The sequence below is a fragment of the Lepus europaeus genome, chromosome 9, assembly GCF_033115175.1.
Source record: "Lepus europaeus isolate LE1 chromosome 9, mLepTim1.pri, whole genome shotgun sequence".
Taxonomy (NCBI): domain Eukaryota; kingdom Metazoa; phylum Chordata; class Mammalia; order Lagomorpha; family Leporidae; genus Lepus; species Lepus europaeus.
The window spans coordinates 72,647,231-72,672,495 of record NC_084835.1 but is presented as its reverse complement, the minus strand read 5'-3'; the positions used below and the strand labels follow the sequence as shown (position 1 = coordinate 72,672,495).

Below are 25,265 nucleotides of genomic sequence, written 5' to 3'. Positions count from 1 at the left end.
GGAGAAGGAGCGGGGGAGGGGAGGGTTGCGGGTGGGAGGGAAATTATGGGAAGGGGAAGCCATTGTAATCCATAAGCTGTATACTGGAAATTTATATTCATTAAATAAAAGTTAAAAAAAAAAAAAGAATTAACATGAAGAAAAGAATAAAATGAAATAAAGTGGACAAACATCACCAAGCTAAGAAAATGTGAATCCTCAGAGTATAACTTATGAAAATTTTAAAATAGGGGAATAATTCTGAGTCCTGTGTATAAAATGTAAAATATTTGACAAATGACATAGACATCTAAGGAATACAACCATTATTAATACCTATTGGCATCTACTTGTTCAGTGAGTGCTATGCCAGGTATCCATGTGCGTTAGTCTACTTTTTATTATTAACTAAAGTACCTGTGAGGAGTTTCTTGGAAAACAGGTTTATTTCAGCTCACAGTTTTGGAGATTACAGTTCCGGATCGGACAACCCGAACACTTCCCACCAGACCCGCCTCCAAAACCCCGCAGTTCGACCAAGCCTCCACCTTTAATCCATCGACATTAATACACCAGAGTTTAAACAGCTGCAAAGCTTTAGAGAAGACAAACCCTACTCAACCCCTAACAATGAGGCCACTTTAAAACGTCCATGGGAACATGAAATTAATAGATAAACTTATTTTGATGCAAAAAAATAAATAATTCATGCATTCAAGGGATATTTGAAAAGTTTATGGAAAATGTGCAAGATGAAAAAAGCACTCATGAATTTAAAATTTTTTTCACCAAAATGTTTTAGTCCAACTATTTTCAATACCGTGCTCTCACCAGGTCTTAGCCTTGCACATTCTCCCGGTTTGCTCCCGAAGGGAAGTTTGAGCTGATGTAGAAGTGGGAAGGGGACAGGCAGAAGACAAACCATCCTTTCCTGCTGGGCCCTCCCCTTGCACCCCATGGCCACAGGGGCCTCTGACATAATGTCGTTGAGGACATCTGAGAGCTGCCTGACCATCTCTTCTCTCTCTCTCACTGTGCTTCCTCCTTCCTGGGATCAGCGGCATCGTGTGGAAACGCACGTGAGCTCACCCTGGCACACTCCAGCTCCCCGCTCTCGCCAACTCAAACCCCAACAGATCTGCCCACCCCCAGCAAGGAGGTGCCTTTCTCTATTGTACACGTTAGGGAGTGATTGTCAGATGGGATGTGTGCATATTACTATAAAAGAGGAATGAAGAATGTACCACAAACACTGAACCTAGAAAGGAAAACAAAACTCATTTTCACAATCAATGCTCTATTAAGATCTCGAGAGGAAGAGGTGACAACTAAAAAAACATACAGTCCTACTGTGACTGTGAGTTTACCAAAATATTGTCCATCAGTATAGGGTGGTTATGCCCTGGGATGCTTTTCCACTGAGTTCCAGCTTCAAATTTTTAGAGTGTTTCAAGTGTTACAATTTTATGACTCTTTCCACAGAATCAGAGGGTAAAGTGAAAACCAGCTTAAATTCACCAAGGTGAAAGGGAGACGAATTTACAGAAGGGACGACATTATCTTTAAGATGACAATGATGGAGTTTGTGATGGTGAGGGTTGCTTTTTCAGACAAAATATTTTCAAGAAAGCCTTCCGAAAACGCTTGTGACACAATGGGTACAAGAAGGGATTGACAAAGGAATTGAGCCACTGAAGCCAGAATGTGATTTCGTACCACTCTGACTTAGGGCGCTCTGCTTGGGGGTAAGTTGAACGAACAATTGTGTACAAAGAATAGGGAGTCCAGCAAACAACAAAAACTCCTAAGAGGATGGCCAGAGACTTGGCTAATTTACTGGCTCTAAACAGTTTGAGATGTTCCCTCTGGCGGAGGCATAAGGAATCAGAGTGGGAGAGAGAACCCGGTTTAGAAGCAATTATATTTTTCTTTGTCTGAGTTTGCAAGGAAGTCAAAAGGCTGCTTTTGTTCCCCTGTCTCTCTGCTTCCTCTGACGTGGGAAGAGCTGTCCTGGAGAGCAGCCTACATCTGAGTAAGTATCCACAGACACTGGAAGGGACAGCAGGGAGCCTGGGATGGCCACCGTCCCTGGTGACATTGCCACGCTTCCTTAGGCGCCGGTAAATATACACATTGAAATATGCAACTGAGATGACTGGGACCAGGATTTCGAAGAGTGCCGTGATGACTAAGATGTACCACGTTGAAAAAAATCCGGGTTCACATCCCTGACTGCCATTCTTCCAAGACTCTGAAATTAGAATCAACGGCGTATTCACTGAGAAGGCCAGCACCCAGACAGCCGCCATCTGGAAGACGATCCTCAGGATCCCCGTGTTCTGAGCTCTGTAAGATACCTAGAAGAGATCAGAGAAGTTATTTCCAGTCTAATGAACATATAATGATTGCATAGGGCATCCCGTAGATCCTCAGAACTCTCAGGGGTGTGCAGGAGATGGGAGTGGTAACTAACCTGGGTATCAAGATTTGGGTCAGGACAAAAGACTCAACTTCAGTAGAGCCTGGGCCAAAATGCAAACTTTCTTAATGATTTTCAAGGGAAAGACTATAACCCTTGAGGTGAAACTCTGGCACTACAGAAGATGTCGAGGCCAGTATCTAAAAGAAGAAAGCAATTTTTCCTAATCCACAGACACCAATCTGAGTTACTAACCTACTGAAATCGGGTGCACCCTATCACAGCATTTCTCAATCTGCAGACCAGGTCATGTCTTGTCAATGAAATAGAACAACCAATGTCAGAATGCACCACACTTAGCAAGGATAGGCATTGTTTGATGATACTTCACCAAATAAAGTCACATTATCTGTGGGAACATGGACATAGCGAGAGGGACATGCAGGCACTGGGTTACAGTGTAAAATGCATATCTTACTGCAGGCACAGTCAAAGAAAGGTTGAAAGCCACTGCCTTAACTGATTCCAGTACTCAGAAAGAATCTACTCTGGAGTCTAAGCTGAGACTTTAAAGTGGGGTCACGAGGAGGAAGGAAAACTCTGGTATCATTCCCAAGAAGATCCAGCACAAACAGAAAGACATTGAACCTGCTGCGAGAAGTGGGACAGCTGTTGAGCATTGCCAAGTCATCGCTTTCCCCAAGTGTTCTCACTTCACAAATATGATGACAAAGCTGTGATAGCCAGACACTTTGAAAGACTGGACTGGGCTAAGAGCCATAATCTTTAAGGGTAGAGAATGTTCTAGCTGCACTTGGTCACAAAGACAGGCTTCCATAAGGGAAAATGACATTCTTTGAGTGAGAATTGCCCCCCACCCACAAGACCCAGTATCCTTGCATCAATCCTGAAAACTTTAATTTATTTATTTATGTGTTTGAAAAGTAGAGCAACAGAGAGAGACAAATTGACAGGTGGAGATCTTCCTCCACTTGTTCACTCTCCAAATAGTTGTAACAGCCAAAGCCAGGAGCCAGGACCTCCATCCTGATCTCCCATGTGGGTAGCAAGGGTCCAAGTACCATCTTCTGCTGCCTTCCAGAGCACAAAATTAGCTAGCAGTTAGGTCAGAAGAACAGCCAACTGGCACGTTGGTGTGAGAAGCTGGCATCACAAGCGCTGGCTTAACTTACTGTACAACAACTGGCCCCAATCCTGAAATCCTTAAGAATATCTTCTGGGGCCAGCACTGTGGAGCAGCGGGTTAATGCCCTGGCCTGAGGAGCCAGTTCGAGACCCGGCTGCTCCACTTCCAATCCAGCTCTCTTCTATGGCCTGGGAAAGCAGTGGAAGATGGCCCAGGCCCTTGGGCCCCTGCACCCGCGTGGGAAACCTGGAGGAGGCTCCTGGCTCCTGGCTTTGGATCGGCACAGCTCTGGACATTGCAGCCAATTGGGGAGTGAACCATCAGATGGAAGACCTCTCTCACTCTCTACCTCTTCTCTCTCCGTGTAACTCTGACTCTCAAATAAATAAATCTTTTAAAAAATCTTCTAAATCAAAAGACACCTAATACCAACCACACTATATGAAGGATAAACATACAAATCAAGGATTTTTTTAAGGGGACCTCTCTGGCTTTTCTAAGCCAACCTCTCGGAACCTCTTTTAGGTCTGTAAGTTTCCTTCCAGCTTTACTGTTACACGTTTCCTAAGTTTCCTCACTTGTGGGAAAGGAAATGACCTTCAGAAAATGAGAATGTGCTTCCCTTTGCCCTTTCTCATGCCATCTTCTGAGTTTTTAAGTCTCAATCTACAGTGTTTTCACACAGATGTACATTATCCTGCGTTGTCTTTCTTGGAAGACTGTACATGCTGAGAAGGGCTCACTAACAGCATGACGTCAGAGGAACCTGATTAAGAATAAAAGCAAAGAAACCAAGTCATTTCCTTTTTAATTACTGGGAAGTATAGCTGTTTTACTCTGAACAACTAGCACTTCTCAAGCCAAGCTCACAACCTCCCACGTTGACTGCAAGTTCCTGTACATGATAAACTTTTTTGCCTTCTGTTTCTTGGGCCATTCATTAGCACATCTCCTGCACTAAGTCTAATGGTTATCAAGATGCTAACAATGCCCACATGGCCATAAAACTGCACTTAGTGTTTTAATTGCTCTGTGCAGCCTTTGTAACGATATAAAGCATATGCTGGTAAAGGACCTCTCTCCCATCATGCATAGGTCATTTGAGATCATAGACAGCCAAGGGATTTGAGAAGAAGAGACAAGTGTTATCATCTGTGGGAAGCATTGAAAACTTTTAAAAATACTTATTTGAAAGGCAGTTTTAGCAAAGAGGGAAAGACAAGGGGGTGAGGGTGGGGAGAGAGCGAGCGCGCTTCCTTCTGCTGATTCACAAAGCCAAAGGCAGGAGCAAAGAACTCCATCCAGTTCTCCCACATGGGTGGTAGGAATCCAGCTACTCAGGCCATTATCTCCTGCCTTCCCAGGCACTTAGCAGGAAACAGGACTAAAAGCAGAAGAGCCAGGACTCAAACTGGCACTCTGATATGGGATGCTGGCATCACAAACAGCAGCTGAACCTGCTGTGTCGTGACACCTGCCCTTGTGGAAAGCGTTTTTGACAGTTCAAGTGTTGCTTGAATCCAGACCCAGGCTGGTGGGAGTGGCCTCCCTGAATTCCAGCAGTGGCCAAGTTCTCATCCACTGAGGCTACACGCATCACCCAGAATACCATCTCTTCTCACCCAGCTTCCTTCCCCGCCCCAATAAGACACCCAAATGTTCTGCCACCCGGCTTTCCTTTGTGAGGCAGGGCACCTGGTGTGAAGAATGAGATTTCAGCGCCCATTCTAAGTGCCTGTTGTGGGTTGAATTGTGTTCCCCTAAAAATATATTACAGTCCATGGGCCAGTGCTGTGGCTCACTTGGCTAATCCTCTGCCTGCGGTGCCGGCACCCCAGGTTCTAGTCCCAGTTGGGGCGCCAGGTACTAGTTCTGGTTGCTCCTCTTCTAGTCTAGCTCTCTGCTGTGGCCTGGGAGGGCAGTGGAGGATGGCCCAAGTGTTTGGGCCCCTGCACCCACATGGGAGACCAGGAGGAAGCACCTGACTCCTGGCTTCAGATCAGCACAGTGCCAGCCATAGAGGCCATTAGGCGAGTGAACCAACGGAAGGAAGAACTTTCTCTCTGTCTTTCTCTCATTGTCTATAACTCTCTCTCTTACAGTCTAACTCTACTTGGCAAATATATATATATTTTCTCTATATATTAAATATATTTTATTTTAGATATATATATATATATATATATATATATTACAGTCCTAACCACCAATGCTAGTGATTATGGCCTTATATGGAAATACAGTCTTGGTGAATATCATTTTGGTAGAATGAGCTCCTGTTAGTCAAGGGTCCGTCTAAGAAAAAGAGACATAGACACGCAGAGAGCACCACGTGGTGACGGAGGCCGAGTGAAGCATCATGCCCTGCCTCGCAAAGGAAAGCCGGGTGGCAGAACATTTGGGTGTCTTATTGGGGTGGGGAAGGAAGCTGGGTGAGAAGAGATGGTATTCTGGGTGATGCGTGTAGCCTCAGTGGATGAGAACTCGGCCACTGCTGGAATTCAGGGCGTGAAGCATCTTCAAGGCAAGGAACATCAAGGACTGCCAACACCACCAGCAGCTAAGAGAAGGCATGGAACATCCTCTCCTTGAGCCTTCAGAGAAAGGATGGCCCTGCCAACGCCTTGATGGTAAACTCCTAACTGTTGGAAGCAGGGGAAAACATTCTTGTTGTCCGAAGCACCAAGGAAACTACTACGGTGCCCTAGCCAGGGCTCGCAGCCCCAGTGATTTCACTGGTACAGAAATGCCATGCCCGCCCTCTCCGTCCTGCATTTTGACTGCCAAGCCCTCCGGGCTTTCCCCTAGCCTGGCTGTCCTCCTCAACCCACTCTTGCTTCAACCATGTGGCATCTGCTCCTCCAGAAAGCTTCTCTGAGCCGTGTCATCGTCAGTGGCCACCCACACTGAGCTTCTCCAAGTCATTGTCAGATTTCCATGTCCCCGGCCCAGCAGACCCCTGGCCCCTGTCACACTGTCTCTTCTACCTTCAGCTACGTAAGAGTTCAGCTTCCCCACGGTCACTGCCTCCAAGCACCCGGTGGTCCTGGAAGGCATCCTTTTGGTTCCCCCTGATGGCATGCAGGGCTGCAGGTGCTGCCTGAGCTCCCGGGCCAGCAGGCAGGCATTCGCTTGTGGAGTCCTTATCACCAACTTGACGCTGTACTGTGCTCTAGGGACCCAGAGCGAGCCGACCTCATCCCTCCCAGCCTGCACTGCCAGAAGAATTCCTCTGGGCACAAAGAGGATGAAACAAACTTTGCTTTCCTCCTGGACATCCCTCCTTGTTTCTCTAAGTGTTTTTTTCTAGCTGGGCAAGTTGTCCCTTTTCTGCAACACCAACCTGAGGATAGATTCAAAAAGCTTAGCCATAGGCCGGCGCCGTGGCTCAACAGGCTAATCCTCCGCCTTGCGGCGCCGGCACACCGGGTTCTAGTCCTGGTCGGGGCACCGATCCTGTCCCGGTTGCCCCTCTTCCAGGCCAGCTCTCTGCTGTGGCTAGGGAGTGCAGTGGAGGATGGTCCAAGTCCTTGGGTCCTGCACCCCATGGGAGACCAGGAGAAACACCTGGCTCCTGCCATCGGAACAGCGCGGTGCGCCGGCCACAGCGCGCTACCACGGCGGCCATTGGAGGGTGAACCAACGGCAAAAGGAAGACCTTTCTCTCTGTCTCTCTCTCTCACTGTCCACTCTGCCTGTCAAAAAAAAAAAAAAAAAAAAAAACCAAAAAAAAAAAAAAAAGAAGTTAAAAAAAAAAAAAAGCTTAGCCACTCGCTGAAGATGAAACGTTAGCACAGAAAGAAAGGGAAGTTTTAAAGTGCAAATGTGAAACATTTGGAATCAGCACACTGTTTGCAAACATCTCTAACTTTAAGCAAGAAAATGATTTTGTGATGACAAGTACATAGAAGCATTTGTAGCAATACTTCTATTATACACCAGGTACTCGGATGTTTTTCTAATCTGGTTTATTTTTCTCCACTGTTTCATTCCATATTTTTTCATTAAAAAAATGGTCACAGCTCACTGAATTGACTTTACAGATTAATAATTGTTTGACTTATAGTTTTAAAGATATAAGATTATCAGCCAGTGCCGTGGCTCAATAGGCTAATCCTCCACCTGCAGTACCAGCACATTGGGTTCTTGTTCCAGTCGGGGCGCCGGATTCTGTACCGGTCACTCCTCTTCCAGTCCAGCTCTCTGCTGTGGCCAGGGAGTGCAGTGGAGGATGGCCCAAGTCCTTGGGCCCTGCACCCACATGGGAGACCAGGAGAAGCACCTGGTTCCTGGCTTCAGATCAGCGCAGTGCACCGGCCACAGCGCGCTGACAGAGCAGCCATTGGGGGTGAACCAACGGAGAAAGGAAGACCTTTCTCTCTGTCTCTCTCTCACTGTCCACTCTGCCTATCAAAAATAAATAAAGATATAAGATTATCAACATCTGAATTATTGATTCAAATTGGTTGGCGCTTTCTCCATGATCTGACCAATGCACAGTGTAGTGGACCCTAGTATCAGTGAGGTTCCCAATGCCAAGTGTAGGGGAACCTGGCTGTCCTACCACATCCATTCTCTCCTTCCTGGCCATATGACAGCCCAACTAGAGACTTCTGTTTTCCTGCTTCCTTTGCAGTGAGATGGAACCATGAGTCAAAGTTTCTTCAATACAGAGATGATTATGCGGTTCTGCACTACTTGTTTAAAAGAAAATCCCTTGCCTGCAACTTCCACTCTTCACTCCTCCTGTCTAGAACTAGGTGTGACAACCTGAACTTACGTGGAGAAAGACCATGGCCTAGAGCAGGGGCCAGCAAATTGCTGCCTGTGCTACAAGTGTGGCCCACTACTTGTTTGGGTAAATAAAGTTTTATTGAAACATAGGCAAGCACATTTTTTTAACATCATGGGTGGTTATTTTTGTGCTACAAAGGCACAGAGTTGAGCAGTTGCAACAGAATATTAAGTCCTGCAAAGCCAAAAATAAGTGCTATCTGATCCTTCAGCATAAAATTTTGCCATTCCCTACACTAGAGGATGTAGAAGCCCTCTGCTGGTGGAGGTCTTTGGGCGAGTTGTTGGAGCACAGTCTCCCACCTTTCCTGGACTGGCCTGTGACAAAAGAAGAAACTTCTGTCTTGCTTGAGGCTCAGCATTCTGGAGTCTCTCTATTCCAGCAGCTTGTCCTTCATCTTATCTAACACTCTCTCTGAGTCCTGTTGGATGCTAGAACACACAGTCCTACCTGGCCAGTATGGGCCTGTCCTCCAATGCTGCCAGCACAGCGCTCAGTCTGTGGTCCTGAACCCATGTTTTTCCAGATCTGCCTCCACATAGATTATTAGGCTCCTCAAAATCGGACTCTGCTTATTCCCTTCTGTGGTGCAGCACTTGGCAAGATGCTTGTCATACAGGAGTCCCCCAAAGGATGGGGTCCCTGGGACATGGGAAGGAGGGACACTTCCCATCTAGGCCTCAAAGAGTTCCGATCCCTGCCCCGAATTCATCAGCCCCCCTTCACCCCCTTGTCTTTATGTCAACCTTATTTTCTCCTTTGTTCTGGGAGTTGCTGAGAAACTTTACTTGCTTAAGAATTGTCAATAACTCATTGCTAGAATTTAAATGTGATTTGTTCCCCAAACTCACTCAGGACCTTAAACTGCAAAGTTAATGGTACTAACAGGATGCAAGTTGAATCCAAATATGGTGTTTAGGAAATGGTCTGGTGGGAGGTCCTTAGGTCACTGGTCGCCTGCCCTTGGAAAGTTGTTCTCAAAGGGTTGTTATAAAAACCTGAGTTTGGGCCCAGCTCCTCCCTCTGCATCTGGCTCATCATGTGGCCTTTCCTCCACACGTGCTCCCCCATTGCCATCTGCTGTCCTCACCAGGGGCCAAAGCAATGGGGCCATGCAATCTTGGACTTGAACCTCCAAAATTGTGAGCTAATTAAATCTTTCCTATTTATAAGATTATCAGGCACTTTACGTCAATAATGAAAGGCCCAATATGTGTGTTAATGACGCTATTCCAGATCTAAGTGAGTTCAGACTTTCTTGGCATGGATGCTAAGTTGGTATTAGGGTCTTGGTCTTTCTGGCTGGTCTCATTACATAACCTATCTGTTTTTTTTTTTGGAGCTTCAGAATTGACTTTCTAATCCCATTCAAAAGTCTTGAATTCTTTCGACTTGCCCATCAATTTTCAACTTTGAGCATATTTAGGTCTCGATTTGTCTATAGAGTGAAACTGATAAATTTGTGAATCTATTGTATATCCAGTCTGCTACCCAGTCCCTACAATACTTCTGACGACTCACCTTGGCTTTTCTTTGATACTTTCCCATTTTAGTAACACATAGTGGGGCACCTTACCCAAATCTTACAAAGTAAGTGCTAATGAGAACTCTGTAGCAGATAAAAGGATAGGCCCCTCTAAAGCTTGTCAATTATTAAAAAAAAAAAAAACTTAAAAGCATTTTTGCTAGGAGATCTAAAATTGACATTTATATTGTCTTCTAAGGAAGATAAATTAACAGTTTTACTTACAGCATTCGAGACTGACTGGTATCGATCATAGCTGATGAGGACAATGTTATACACAGATGCTGTACATAAGAGATAGTCAATGATGAGCCAAAACAGGCAGACTTCTTTTCCAAAATCCCGATTAGACAGAGTGTGGGGTATGTACAGAGGAATGGAAATCACGCCTATTCAGGGAAAAAATAAAGGTTTAAAAAAAATAGCCCACAATAACGAATACAAAGAAATATTTTCTTACTGGATACACAACACAATGACGTATCTGAATTCACTAAAAATGGCTTGGATAAAGCTTAAAGTCCTATTTCATCAAGCATCTCTGGACAGATTTCCCCCTTAAATGCCATTTCCATAATAGCTGTCACAAACAATGTACCTTCCATGTTTCCTCATAACTTTCCATATTGAGTACCTGTTCTCTGCACCCTTCTCTTGGCCACAACTGCCTGACTTCATATAATAGTGGTCTTCTAATTCGTCTCTCCTCAAGATTAGGACCAGCTTGTAAGTCAATGTTTGTATCTCCTACAACATCTAATGTTGACTGAAGACTTGCACATTTCACTTAAACTCATGACAGCTAAGAGTAGGACCAGAACTTAGGCACTCCGGAATGGAATGTGGACATCTGAACCAGAGCAATTGTTTTTTAATAAGTAAGCTTAATTTGTTATACAAATACTAAATGCCAGACATTGTTCTGTGTGCATTTCAAATAGTGCCTCACTTACTCTTCACAGAAACTTTGTAAGGGAGGAACCATGCTGAGATAACAGAATCTGAAGTTCAACAAGGAGACATAATTAGTCCAATTAGACAATTACACTCAACCCCCATTTACCCTCTTATCTTTGTTAACCTTATTTTCTCCTAGCTAGTAAATACAGAAGACTGGATTTGACACAGGTGGTTTGATTTCACAGCCTCTGACTTTAAGTACAAACCTTCACTGAATGAACAAATAGATGATAAACTCTACCACAGTGATTCAGTCCAGCATAGAAACTGCCTGTGAAAAATGACTAAATTGGGCTCTTTCATCTTTAGCTTTTATGGTTTTTGTTTTTTTTTTTTTCTTTTTGACAGGCAGAGTGGATAGAGAGAGAGACAGAGAGAAAGGTCTTCCTTTTTGCCGTTGGTTCACCCTCCAATGGCCGCTGCGGCTGGCGCATCTCGCTGATCCCAAGCCGGGAGCCAGGTGCTTCTCCTGGTCTCCCATGCGGGTGCAGGGCCCAAGCACTTGGGCCATCCTCCACTGCCTTCCTGGGCCATAGCAGAGAGCTGGCCTGGAAGAGGGATAACCGGGATAGAATCCGGCGCCCCAACTGGGACTAGAACCTGGTGTGCCGGCGTCGCAAGGCAGAGGATTAGCCTGTTAAGCCATGGCGCCGGCCAGCTTTTATGGGTTTTTAATAGCATTGATAATTCAGAGCGGTGTCCCTACTTGTGGATGATAGGATTAAGTGGAAGCTCCATTGAAGTTTGATTTTGCTGAATATCTCCATATGTTTTAAATTTTCATGTATTTGTTTGAGAAGCAGAGAGATAGTGTGTGTGCTCACCCACTGGTTCACTCCCCAAATCTCCACAACAGCTAGCGCTAGGCCAGGACAAAGTCAAAAGCTGGGAACACAATCGAGACAAGAAGGAGAATGTGTTGGGTGGCAGGGACCCAATTACTTGAGCCATCACGTGCTGCCTCCCAGGATGTATGTTAGCAGAGAGCTAAAATCCAGAGTAGAAAGTAGAACCAGGACCTAAACTCAGGTGCCCCAGTATGGGATGTGGCCATCTGAACCAGAGCAATTATATGTCTAATAAGTAAGTTTAATAATAGTACCATTCATCTCATCATGTATGTGTGTTGAGGAAGGTGGCTATGGTGTAAAAAAGGCCGCCAAGTTAATGTGAGACAAATCAAAGTACCTCAAAGACTTTTTTACATTTTGAGTCATAGCTGTGCTTTCCAGTGCTTGCAACGTGTGTTTTTCCCACGGCTGCACTCATATCTGACCCAGGGTGAGAGAGAAGAGTGAGGCGGCGAGTAGTCACTTGCATTGCAGACTCCTCCAAGGCAAAGGTGATAGGGAAGAGTGTGAATTAAGCTGCCCCTTTTCACACACTTCCTGAATAACATGAAGAGAAAGGAGCCTAATTTGGGGAATGAACCAGCAGATGGAAGATCCTCTTCCTATCCTTCTTCCCCCCCCCCACCGCCTTTCAGATAGATAGATATAGATAGATAGATAGATAGATAGATAGATAGATAGATCTTTAAAAACCTTAGCAATGCTTGAGTGGTTAGCTTCAAACAGGTTCTGCTCTAGCTCTTCGACTTTTTTTCATAAAACAGTGCTGCCACCCTGTGTTCTATGTGATGTTTTGTGTCATGCTCAGTGCCTCTGTCTTGTGGTGTAATGTCTGTGGTTCACTCCAAAGGACTTTCAAAAAGTGACTCTTCTATCTGGGCCAGCCAATTTTTCTTGATTTTCCTTCATAAAACTAAAAGCCAGTTCCTAGAAAAGAACAATAAGCCTTTGGAATGTCTGAAGATTTTTAAAAGTGATGGAAAACAATCTACACTAAAAGAAGGTGAAGGGGGAAAAGGAAGTGAAGGTAAAGGTGAAAGAGAGGGAAGGAGAATGAGAATAAAATTTCTTGGAGGAGGCCGGCGCCGTGGCTTAACAGGCTAATTCTCCGCCTTGCGGCGCCGGCACACCAGGTTCTAGTCCCGGTCGGGGCGCCGAATTCTATCCCGGTTGCCCCTCTTCCAGGCCAGCTCTCTGCTATGGCCCGGGAAGGCAGTGGAGGATGGCCCAAGTGCTTGGGCCCTGCACCCGCATGGGAGACCAGGAGAAGTACCTGGCTCCCGGCTTGGGATCAGCGAGATGCGCCGGCCGCAGCAGCCATTGGAGGGTGAACCAACGGCAAAAAGGAAGACCTTTCTCTCTGTCTCTCTCTCTCACTATCCATTCTGCCTGTCAAAAAATAAATAAATAAAAATTTTAAAAATTTTTAAAAAAATTTCTTGGAGGGGTAAAGATGCCAGGTAGGAATCACATCTCATATCAGAGTGCCTGGGATTGAGTCCTGGCTCCATTCCTAAACCCAGCTTCTTACTAATGCACACCCTGGCAGACAGCAGGTAGCAGTTCAAGAAATTGGGTCCCTGCCACCCACATCAAAGACCTGGAATGAGTTCCCTGCTCCTGGCTCTGGTCCTGACCTGACCCTGGCTATTGAGGGTATTTGAGAAGTGACCCTTTTCTTTAAGTCCTGTTAAGACTTTGGGAGATTTGCTCTATTACAAGATGACCAAGGTACTTGAGCCCCTGACACACACATGGGAGACCTAGGTAGAGTTGCCGGATCCTGGCTTCAGCCTGGCCCAGCCCTCGTTGTTGTGGCCATTAGGGGAGTAAACAGGTAGATGAAAGATACCTCTCTGTGTGTATCTGTTGCTCTGCCAAATAACACTTTTTAAAAAGAGACACCAGTGGATGGCAATGTAGCACAAGCTGCTGCTTGTGACACGGCTTGTGACATGGCATCCCATATCAGAGTGCCAGCTCAAGTTCCAGTTGCTCAGCTTCTGATACAGCTCCCAGCTAATGTGCCTGGGAAGACAACAGATGATGGCTCAAGTACTTGGATCACTGCCATCTATGTGGGCAACACAGATGGAGTTCCTAGATCCCAGCTTTGGCCCAGCCCTGGCTATGGTAGCCATTTGGAGGGTGAGCCAGTAGATGGAAGATTCTCTCTCTCTCTCTTTCTCTTCAAAATACATAAATACATTTTTGGGGGGAGGGGAAAGATATATCAGAGCTGATTCTCTCTTCATACAATTGGAGAAAGACCATGTAAGGATGCAATGAGAAGGCAGCCATCTATAAGCTGGGAAGAGCGCCCTCACCAGGAACCACACTGGCCACAACCCTGACCTGGCACATCCCAACATGCAGAACTCTGAGAAATACATTTCTGCTGCTTGTCACCAGTCTATGGTAGTTTGTTATGGCAGCCCAAGGAGACTAAGGCAGAAGGCAAGAGAAGAGCCCTGGCTGGGACACGCAGGTATGAAGGTACACTTTACCATCCCGAGAACGTGGTTCAGGCTCTGTTGGCAGCCCCCACCTTCTCCCCCTGAAGATGCTACTGAGGCCATAGATGCAGATGTGAACAAAGCACACCTAGGGGGACAGATGGGTCATCTGATACTGGTTTTATCAGTATGGATATGGATGGTGCATTTTTCCCAGTTAGAGATGAGGCATATTTAACCAGTATCTGGTGAAACTGGTCCTGAAATTGTTCTCCAGTAATTCTTTACCTTGCAGACATAAACCTGGGAAGCTAGCTACTCAGATGTCACAAATCTAGATTTTTAGCGGGGTGGGGGTGGGGGGGGGGGCAGCATTTGGCCAGAAAGCCCACGACCAGACTGAGCCAGTGTGAGGTTCTAATCTGCCCTGCCATCATTACATGGTTCTGGAACGCTGGGTCTCCTGACCCACACGTGAAGAAAGGCTGGCTTACAGTGACAAAAACCTCCCATGAGCCCTGTCCTCTCCACTTTCTCCAAGTGTTCCTCTGTGCTCAAAGCCAAAAGGGCCGCTTCCAAGCATGGTAACGTGAAAGCACAGCCTTAGCAGAGAACTTGAATCTCGTTACAAAAAGCTCTTGGGGCTTGTTGTAATTCTTGTGCCATGGCAAGTATTGTGTTAAGCAAAGCTGGGGGTAACACTGACAGGGTGCAGGGGAAGAGGAAAGTAAATACTGGTAGATTAATAGAAATGCTGTTTGACCTGCCCCTGACTCCTCTCATCTGGAGCGAAGCCCATTCTTTTCCTATCCACCTGCTGGTGGGGAGGGAACACCAATAGGCCAACTGCTTTCCCAGCAGGGTCATTTCAAAAAGACTAGCCCTGGCTCTGCCTGTGCTGCTTAGCCCTGGACGATGGGGCTGCCATGGAGCTGACCTTGGCCAGGCACAGATATTCATTCTTGCCTGGAGCCACCTTTGTCCCACATTCTGTAATCCATGTCGGGTAGTCAAGCCCTCCCTCTCTGGGTGAATCAAACAATATCATGTATTTTAAGTGCTGGTATCAATTAAAAGTCCCACAATTCTGAGGAGGGAGAGACTGATAAGTACATTTGTAGCAAAATATTCTCTACATTCACAAATATTGTACATCTGCACAGGTCCATTAAGACAGAGAATGACATGGAAGGATCTACATCAAGCTGCAAATGTTGGTTACCTGGAGGGAAAGAATTGATGCGAGAAATGGGGAGATCATTGCATTCTTTGACATATCTATATTGCTATATCTGCAACCCTGGCATTTCCATGCCAGCCATGACTCCTAAACCAGTCTCTCCACGGATGTTTCCTACAGAACGTTCAATGCGGCATCAAAACAACACAAGGCTTCTTATTTCTATTAAGAGTGCCATGGCTTCTTCACCTGAGAAGTCCAGTCTTCAGTTCATCTTTCTCTTTCTCCTGTGTGGCCACACCCTTTGCAGCTCTGTCTCCTGGCCTCTCTTTCTGCCCTCACCCTAGCTCAGAATCTTACCCAATTTTCCTGCCTAGATTGCCACAGGACCCTCTCTGAAACCACGCAGCCACATACTGAAGCTTCCCACCTCCGACAGCTCTTCTGCCTCTAAAGGAAAGCTTCAACCCATGCACCTCTACCTCTCCACATCACCTGCTGACTGAACTCCCATGCAGCCTCACTGCTGTGTTCACAGGCCTTCACTGTAGATTTCAACTTCATCCCCTGGTGCTCCCATTCAACCACTTCCACACCAGCCAACTTTAAGCTTACACTTAGTAAGATATGAACAATGAGATCTTCCATCTGCTGGCTCGCTCCTCAAATGGCTATAACAGCTAAGTATGGTCCAGGCCAGAACCAGGAGCCAGGAAGTCCATCCTGGTCCCCTATAAGAGCAACAGGGGCCCATATACTTGAACGATCTTCAATTGCCTTCCCAGGTAAGTTAACAGGATGCTGGGTCAGAAGCAGAATAGCCAGAACTTGAACCAGAACTCCCATATGGGATGCTAGCATTGCAACCTTTGACCTAACCCTCTGTGCCGCAACAACAGCACTGAAACAATGATTTTTTTTTTTTATCAGCATTCCACTGCTGATTTTTGGATGTTCCTCTCGTCCCCATCTGTCTATGGAAATTCTGTATGTCCTTCACAGTGTGTTTCAATGCCACTAGCCGCTAACTAAATGTGTTTCCGCCCCTGCTTCCAAGTACCCATAGAATGTGGTAGGTCTTCACAGAGTCTCACTGCTACAGTCACTTATGAATTTCTCTTATCTACTCCACTACTTTGAAAAAGAAACTAAAGAAGAAACTAATACACTGTCCAATAGATCTGCCAATTAGCTAATAGTGTTTGCACACCGGACAGCACTTAGGGATGGTAGGTAGTGTGACAGAGTTTGAGATCTTGGCTTGGAGTGACATAATTGCAGAGAAATCGAAAGAGGGGGCTAGTATTTATTGCCTAGAACACAGTTCTTGTTCAGCAAACAAAATAGTCCTTAAGTTTCATTTTAACATAAATATAAGCTTAATTAGCAATAAGCAAAAATGATCTGAATGTGCCAGATTAAATAATACTAGAGGGGTAGGTAGCTGTTAGCCTATTGGTGAAGATGCTGGTTAAGATTCTGTAACCCATGTTAGAGTACCTGGCTTCTTCCCAGTTCCAGCTCCTGACTCCAGCTTTCTGTTAATGCAAACTCTGGGAGACAGTGGTGATGGATCAAGTAATGAGGTTCCTGCCATTTTTGTGAGGAAAAACTGGATTAAATTCCTAGTTCCTGGCTTCAGCACCAGCCTAGTCTTAGTCATTGCAGACTTTGGGGGATGAACCAGCAGATGGAACCACTTGCATACTCCTGTGCTCTCATTCTCTTTCACTCTCTCAAATAATTAAATACATAAATAAATAATTTTAAGTGAAGTAATACTTTTACGACATCCTATAAAACAATATACCACACTCAGGATCTTTATAATTATTCTGGACTTTCTATTATTCTGGACTATTGTATAAAAATTATTCTGGACTATTCTATAAAAAGAATAAACTGTGTTCAGATGAGAATCCCCTCCAATACTGACTTTCACTTGCATAGCACTCCCTTAACAAGCCACAAGGTCCTCCCAAGACTTCAGTAGTGATTGCTTTTGTTTTCATCCTCCCCAATCTCATTCAGTGCATCTTATGGTTTCAGAAATAAATTATAATTGGAAGAGTATTTTAAATAAAGATATAACTTACCCACAAAGAAGTCAGAAATGGCCAAATTAAGAAAAAAATAATTACTCCGATGTCTAAGGTTTTTGTCCACTACAAAAGCTAAAATGACCACCGCATTTCCTACCGCTATAAAAAAAGCTAGTAAGGACATTAAAAATGCTAAAGCAATACTATCGCTTGGTGTTAAGTGAGTTGTGCTGTTAGTATTGGACATCACCCTAAAAGATGAGGAGCTTCACAGGAGCAAATGAGTCCAGCCAGACAGTCCTGAGTCGTGTGTAGCCCAGCCAGGTGCCCAGAACGTACATTCTCCCACTTTTAAAACAACTCCTTAATCTCAAGATGATCTCATAGTACTTCCTGATTCTTGATAAGGAAACTTGTGGTAACAGTTTCCCTTTAACTGACTCTCAAAAACAAGTACTTGCCAAAAATGGGGAAATATTTTCTCTGAAACATTCTTTGTAAGATTTTATTTTATTTGAAAGAGTGACACAGCGTTGGAGGGAGGGAGGGGGAGAGAGAGAAGGAGAAGGGAGGGAAGAGGGGAGGGGAAAAAGAGTGAGAGAGATCGTCCATTTACTCATCCACTCCCAAGGTGGCCAACATTGCCAGAGGTGGGCTAGGCTGAAGCCAAGAGACAGGAACTCCACGAAAGTCTCGCACACAGTTGGCAGTGGCCCAAGCATTTGGGCCATCTTCCACTACTTTCCCAGGCACGTTAGAAGGGAGTTGGATCTGAAGAGAAACACCTGGGACTCGAACCAGCACTCTGATGCCAATGTTGTGGCCTATAGCTTAACCTGCTGTGCTATACTCTAGCCCCTTCTCTTAAACATTCTATTCTTTTTTTTTTTTTTTTAAGGTTTACTTATTTGAAAGGCAGAGAGAGGGAGGTAGGTCTTCCATCTATTGGTTCACTCCCCAAACATTTGCAATGGCTGTGGCTGGGCCAATCTGAAGCCAGGAGCCTGGAGCTGCTTTTGGTTCTCCCATGTGGGCACAGGTACCCAAGGACTTGGGCCATCTTCTATTTCTTTCCCAGGCCATAGCAGAGAGCTGGAGTGGAGCAACCAGGACTCAAACCGGAACCCACATGGGAAGCTGGCACTACAGGCTGCAGATTGAACTGCTACACCACAGCACCAGCTCATCTCTTAAACATTCAAATGTCATTCATCCATCTCCTATTAACAGGGCACTATTATGTAATACTAGAAAACACTGCCATGTTCATAGGTTAAAAAAGATTGGGTTCAAATGAGATTCTTTTTTTTTTTTTTTTTTTTGACAGGCAGAGTGGACAGTGAGAGAGAGAGAAAGGTCTTCCTTTGGTTCACCCTCCAATGGCCGCCGCGGTAGGCGCGCTGTGGCTGGCGCACCGCGCTGATCCGATGGCAGGAGCCAGGTGCTTATCCTGGTCTCCCATGGGGTGCAGGACCCAAGTACTTGGGCCATCCTCCACTGCACTCCCTGGCCACAGCAGAGAGCTGGCCTGGAAGAGGGGCAACCGGGACAGGATCGGTGCCCCGACCGGGACTAGAACCCGGTGTGCCGGCGCTGCAAGGTGGAGGATTAGCCTAGTGAGATTCATTTTTAAAGCTAACCTAGATTCAGTTAAATGTCCCCTTCTGGATAGGAGAGAGAGTAGGAGATGGGATGGTTTGTGGGTAGGAGGGTGGTTATGGGCAGGGAAACCGTTATAATCCAAAAGTTGTACTTTTGAAATTTATATTTATTAAAGTTTTCTAGAAAAGAAAAAGTCCCCTTCTGGCCATAAGGGGTAATATGGCTGAGTTTTATGATCCCATCTAAAAAAATCAAAAAGTGGAGAGTCATTCTCAAGGCATTGGTTATGAGATGGTGAAGGGCCGTGAGTCCCGCAGAAGGGAAAAGCAAGGTGAGGCCTGCGGTGGCCCCAGGTCTCTGGGCATGGGCAGGGAGGGGAAATCCAAGCAGAGCCCAACAGACTCCCTGGAATGGGGAGCTGGAGCTGAGGGCCCAGGGTAGCAGAGAGGACTCTGAGCTGCAGAGATGCACTGAGGGAGAGCTCCGGAGTCTGCAGTCGGCACCCCTCAACCCAGGCCCCCAGGTAATGCGCAGAGGACGGACCAGCACAATGCACAGGAAACACTCTCGGGCAGCAGAAAGAGTCACGCAGACTCAAGGGTTAGGGTTTGAGGTACAGCGGGTTAAGCCACCACTTGGAATGCCATCCCATATCAGGGTCCTGGGATGACTCCCACCTCTGCTTCCAATGCAGCTTCTTGCTAGTGAACTCCGGGAAGGCGGCAGATGATGGCTCAACCATTTGGGATCCTGTTACCCTTGTAAGAAACCCAGATGGAATTCCTGGCTCCTGGCTTCCATCTGGACCTGCCCTGGATGTTGCAGGCAACAGGGAAGTAAACCAGCAGATGGAAAATCTCTGTCTCTGTCACTCTGCCTTTCAAAAAAATAGGTAAACTTTTAAAAAGCGAGAGATTGGAAAGAACAGTATCCAGTGCCCATAGGATGATTATAGTGCCTGCTCACATCAACCAGATATAAAAAAATCTCAATTTATGGGGCACTGGGCAATATACTTACAAGAATCTTCTCTTGGGAGTTGGAAATAGTTAGTCCTATATTAAATTCATCAAATACAAAAAGCAAGATCTAAAATGATCAAACTGTTTCCAAGTAATTTAACCACAGCTGTATCACAGCTCAAGAATGTTCAAGAACATTAAAATATTCAGTCCCAGCAAGGTAAAACTTATTCTGGAATCCAATTAAAAATTGTCAGGCCTGACAAGAAACTGGCCAATAATGGGAGAAAAATCAATCAATTGAAAGCAATCCAGAACTGACACAGATATTAGAATTCATAGACAAGGGTATGAAAAACAGTCATGATAGCTGTCCAAGGATTTCATGTTTTCAAAAAGATAAATATTCTGAGGATCTTTTTAAGACTTAAAACTTCTAGAAATGAAAATTAGAATGTCTAAACTGAAAACATGTTAGAAAGAATTAGAGACATGGTATTGCAGAAGAAAAAATTAATGAACTTGAACTTGTAGCAATAAAATCCACTCAAAAAGAAACACAGGGCTCAGTATCTGGTCAGCAAATGAGTCGCCACATGGGATGCCCACATGCCATACCGGAGTGTGTGGTTCAAGTCCCAGCTACTCCACTTCTGACTGAGTGTCCTGCTAATGCATACCCTGGGTGGTTCCAATACTTGGATCCTTGCCACCCACATGGGAGACTCCATGGGAGTCTCATCTCCTCTCCCACACTCCCTCTCTTTCTCTCTACCTACTCCCTCTCTTCCTTTGCCTTTCAAATTAAACAAAAATGTTTTTTCTTAAAGTGAAAATGAAATAAAAGAATTCTAGAAAATTAACAGAGCATCTCTAAGTTATAGGATGACTTCAAGTAATCTAATTATGTCTAAGAGGAGTCCCTGAAGGAAAGATGAGAGGAGGAAACAGGAAAAAACTTTGAGAATTAATGGCCCAAAACTCAAAATTTGAAAACTGAGAACTAGGAAGCTTAATGAATCTTAAACACAACAAATATATAGAAAACTACACAAGGCACTTTAAAAAAAATTTCTCAAAACCAACATTAGAAAGAAAAATCCTCAGAGCAGCTGTGGGTAGAGGGCGACATATCATCAGATTTCTCTCCAGAAGCAACATGCAAGTAAACAGTGGTTGCAACATCTTTCAAGCATTCGAAGGCAAGCTGTCAACCTAGCAGCCTATACTTGGTATATCTATCTTTCATAAACAAAGGCAAACTAAAGGATTCTTCAGACCTCAAAAATTCCCTTTCCCAGGTTCAACTCTCAAGGGTGAGTCTTATCCTGACATCAAAAAGCACATATTAGAGGTATGCATTCGGTACATTGGTTAAGATGCAACTTGGGATGCTTACATGCCCTACTAGAGAGCCTGGGATTGAGTCCTGTCTTCACGTTCACTTTCAACTTCTTGCTAACACATACCCTAGAAGACAGCAAGTCCCTACCACTCACATGGAAGACTCTGATGTGCTTTCTAGCTTCTGGCTTTGGCCTGGCCCAGCCCCAGCTGTTGCAGACATCTGAGGAGTGAAACAAATAGAAGTGCTCTTGCTCGCTCGCTCTCTCTCGCACACACACGCACACATATTCTCCCTCCCTCCTTCCCTCTCTCTCTTTTTCCAAAAAAATGAAAACAAAATGAGTTTAAAAAAAAGAAAACCATACATTAATTTCACCCACTTTTTTATCTTAGAATTATATATTTAAAAATTATATTAAAACACTTCTTATATACTAACGCTACCTGATCTACTTAGTCTATTGAATTACAAAGAATTCTTGTTCTACATCTCCATAATTTATTAATCTCATTTGTACTGCTTTTAAATACACTGAAATGAAGAGAAATAGGATTTGATTCCATATCCCCCTTCTTTATAATGTCACTGGAAGGAAAAAGTTTTCTCACTTGCTAACTTCAGTCTGGCACTCCTTTATGGAACAATTCTAGCTAAAATGTGTTCATCAAGTATGCACTTCAATATCAAGGAAATATTCTTAGGGATAAAAATACAATTACAAACGAGTTCAGAACCTTTGTCTTCAGCCTAAAGTTGACCATCAGAAAGACGCCAGTTCCCATAGAACAACCCACTTTGATGAACAGGGGGCAAGCTGAGATTCTCCCCACCCCCTCCCTCCCCCTACCTGAGGCCTAAGAGAAACATTCTCCTAAGCTTTTTCATAAAACATAATTTTACTAAAATTCATACAAGCTTTCCAGTTATTTATCTAACATACAATTTTATTGTATTTTTTTCATTTATTAAACTTTTATTTAATGAATATAAATTTCCAAAGTACAGCTTATGGATTACAATGGCTTCCCCCTCCCATAACTTCCCTCCCACCCGCAACCCTCCCCTTTCCCACTCCCTCTCCCCTTCCATTCACATCAAGATTCATTTTCAATTCTCTTTATATACAGAAGATCAGTTTAGTATATATTAGGTAAAGATTTCAATATATATATATATATATATTTTATTTATTTGACAGATAGAGTTAGTGAGAGAGAGACAGAGAGAGATCTTCCTTCCATTGGTTCACCCTGCAAATGGCCACTACAGCCGGAGCTATGCCAATCAGAAGCCAGGAGCCAGGTACTTCCTCCTGGTCTCCCATGCGGGTGCAGGGCCCAAGCACTTGGGCATCCTCCACTGCCTTCCCGGGCCACAGCAGAGAGCTGGACTGGAAGAGGAGCAATTGGGACTAGAACTGGCACCCATATGGGATGCTGGCACCACAGGCGTAGGTTTAACCAAGTGAGCCAAGGCGCCGGCTCCTGAGGCCTAAGAGAAACTTAAGAGTAGCGTGGGGAACTCCCTACCTATGATACTTCAGGTCAAGACCCTCAGTTCACTGCTCAGGCAGACCACAGTGAGTTAAATAACATCAAATTCATATTTAGTAGACTATTTACCTCTGTGATTTTTTTTTTCTCTTTCTAATTATTTAAAAGGCAGAGACAGAGAGAGGTCTTCCATTTCCTGGTTCACTCCTCAAATGGCTGCTTCTGAAAGCAGGAGCCAGGAGCTTCTTCCAGGTCTCCCATGCAGGTACAGAGACCCAAGCACTTTCCCAGGCCATAGCAGAGAGCTGGATCAGAAGTGGAGTAGCCAGGACTCGAACCGGCACCCATAAGGGATGTTGGCACTGTAGGTGGCAGCTTTAACCACTACGCCACAACACTGGCTCCCTTACCTCTCTTTCAGCATAACAGGTTAATAGAAATTGGAATGAGTAACCAAAACATCTACTAGAGAAGATGAACATGACAAAGAAGCAAAGGGCAGCTCTAAAAACCCCCAGTATTGTGCTTGGCAATTTAAAGTGAGGGGATTAAAAGTGTGGTTCTGCTAAATGATTTACTTCTTTGGTAGCATTAGGTGAGACATATGTTTACATATTGCCTATGGCTGTTTTGGTGTCACAACAGCAGATTTGAGTAGTTGCATCAAACACCTACAAGACTTAAGCAAGCCTAATATGTTCACTATCTGGCTGCTAGCAATTGGGTTTGCCCCTGAGGATACCTGTGATTAAATGTAACCTCTCATTGTGAGGTAATAATAGGGTATAAACCTAATCCAACTATGGTGTTCAATGCTGAGCCTTTGTGTGTGTGGTGGTTGGAGGCGGGTAATCAGGGTTACATACGCTCATCAGCACAGAGCCCCAATGACTGGGTCGTGGTTGCTGCATAAAGGAGGGTGGGGAAGAGAGAGAGCAGAGGATATGGACATAACATCTGCACGCTCTGTTTCTGCCTTGTGATGTCCCCCACCTCCTTAGCGCTGCCAGCAAAAAGGCCTTCACCAGACACAGTCCCTCAACCTTGGACCCCCAGACCTGCGAGCCAACGTCGACCTCTTTTTTTGATAAGCTACCCAGCCTCAGGTATTTCATTGCCGTAATGAAAAATCAACTAATATATTAGCCCTTTAAGAAATAGTGTGTAGTTTAAGGAGATGGAATTGCTAATTGCCCTAATTCAATCATTATACATTTTATACATATATTGAATTATCATATTGTACTCCACAAACATGTGAATTATAGTGTCAAAAATAAAGAATAGTTTGCAGACAAAAAAAAATGAGAGGGAGAGTGGTAAGAGGTGACACAGGTATTTACATACAAGTCTTCCCTCTGTCACACAATCTTCCTTTTTAATAGTGAATCTAGTAGTCCCTGAAAACAGGACTCTCCTTAAGGATCCCAAGTCTAGCAATATCCCAAAGACGATAATATGTATATTTGTAGCTAAATCAAAAATGTCAAAGGAATTGATAACATAGTTTTCTGTTCCCTGCACCTGGCCAAGCTAGAACTAACCATGCAATGTTTTACTGATTTGTGAGGACAGTCTCATTCCTCCGCATTCATCCCATCTGACCCCCTGTGATTGGGATTGAACCCCAGGGGAAACCCTGGCCTACGTCATCTTGCTACCAGCAATACACACTAGCCTCATAACTTCACCAGAAGAACTTACTTGAGAAGGAAATGTTTGGCTTTAAATTCATGATAAATGGAACAAAGATGAAATTGTTGTGGAAAGAAGAGTGGTTAATAAAGGGGAATTATAAAAGGGAAAATTGTAACTTAATGGTGATATCTTAAGAGCCCCTCAGAAAAAGAATATATTCTCTTTTACCTTTTATTCAGTTACCCCTTGGAGTGAAAGACTTTGTTTTTCCAAACCTCCTCTTTTGATGAGCCAAGAAGTAAGTTGAACAGCAGCCAGCACTGTGAACGCACATGTCCTCCAAGAGTGGTCTCTGTCCTCAAGATGAGTGAACAGCTGGAAGCACTGACTAGAACTGTGAAACAATCCTGATGTGGCCATGCCTTTTAGGTCCCCTTCTACAGGACAGAGCTATTATTGAAGACCTCAGAGAACAAAGTGTGGAAATGTGTATCCAGTTGAACCTGGAAAATACTGATACTAATCTGAAAGCATACTGCATTAATTGTGATGATGATGATTTTTTAAAGACTTATTTATTTTGAAAGAGTTAGAGAGAAAGAGACAGAGAGATTGTCCATCCGCTGGTTCACTCCCCTAGATGGCTGCTCAAAGAGCCAGGAGCTTCATCCAAGTCTCTCACATGGGTAGCAGGAGTACAAGCACCTGAGTCATCACCTTTCCCCAGGCCATTAGCAGGGAGTTGGATAGGAAGTGGAGCAGCCGTGACATGAGCCCATGCCCATATGGGATGCCAGTGTTGCCAGCCATGATGATTAAGCTATAAGGAAGATACTTAATTGTGATGATGAAAGTTTAAGGAAGGAAT

General features: G+C 44.7%; 1 protein-coding gene across 2 annotated transcripts; it reads right to left on the bottom strand.

The window, feature by feature from the left end:
• Window positions 1–1,401: 1,401 nt before the first annotated feature.
• HRH4 (histamine receptor H4) lies at window positions 1,402–17,601 on the bottom strand. 2 transcript variants are annotated; one of them, XM_062200239.1, is made up of 3 exons: window positions 17,409–17,601; window positions 10,091–10,254; window positions 1,402–2,336 (listed from the first exon to the last, which is right to left on the bottom strand). In XM_062200239.1, the coding sequence occupies exons 1-3, from the start codon at window positions 17,599–17,601 to the stop codon at window positions 1,542–1,544; spliced, it is 1,152 nt and encodes a 383-aa protein (XP_062056223.1). In that variant the 3' UTR covers window positions 1,402–1,541. The 2 variants fall into 2 exon arrangements, with proteins under 2 accessions (XP_062056223.1, XP_062056224.1); XM_062200240.1 differs by lacking the exon at window positions 10,091–10,254 and having other exon boundaries at window positions 1,402–2,257.
• Window positions 17,602–25,265: the final 7,664 nt, after the last annotated feature.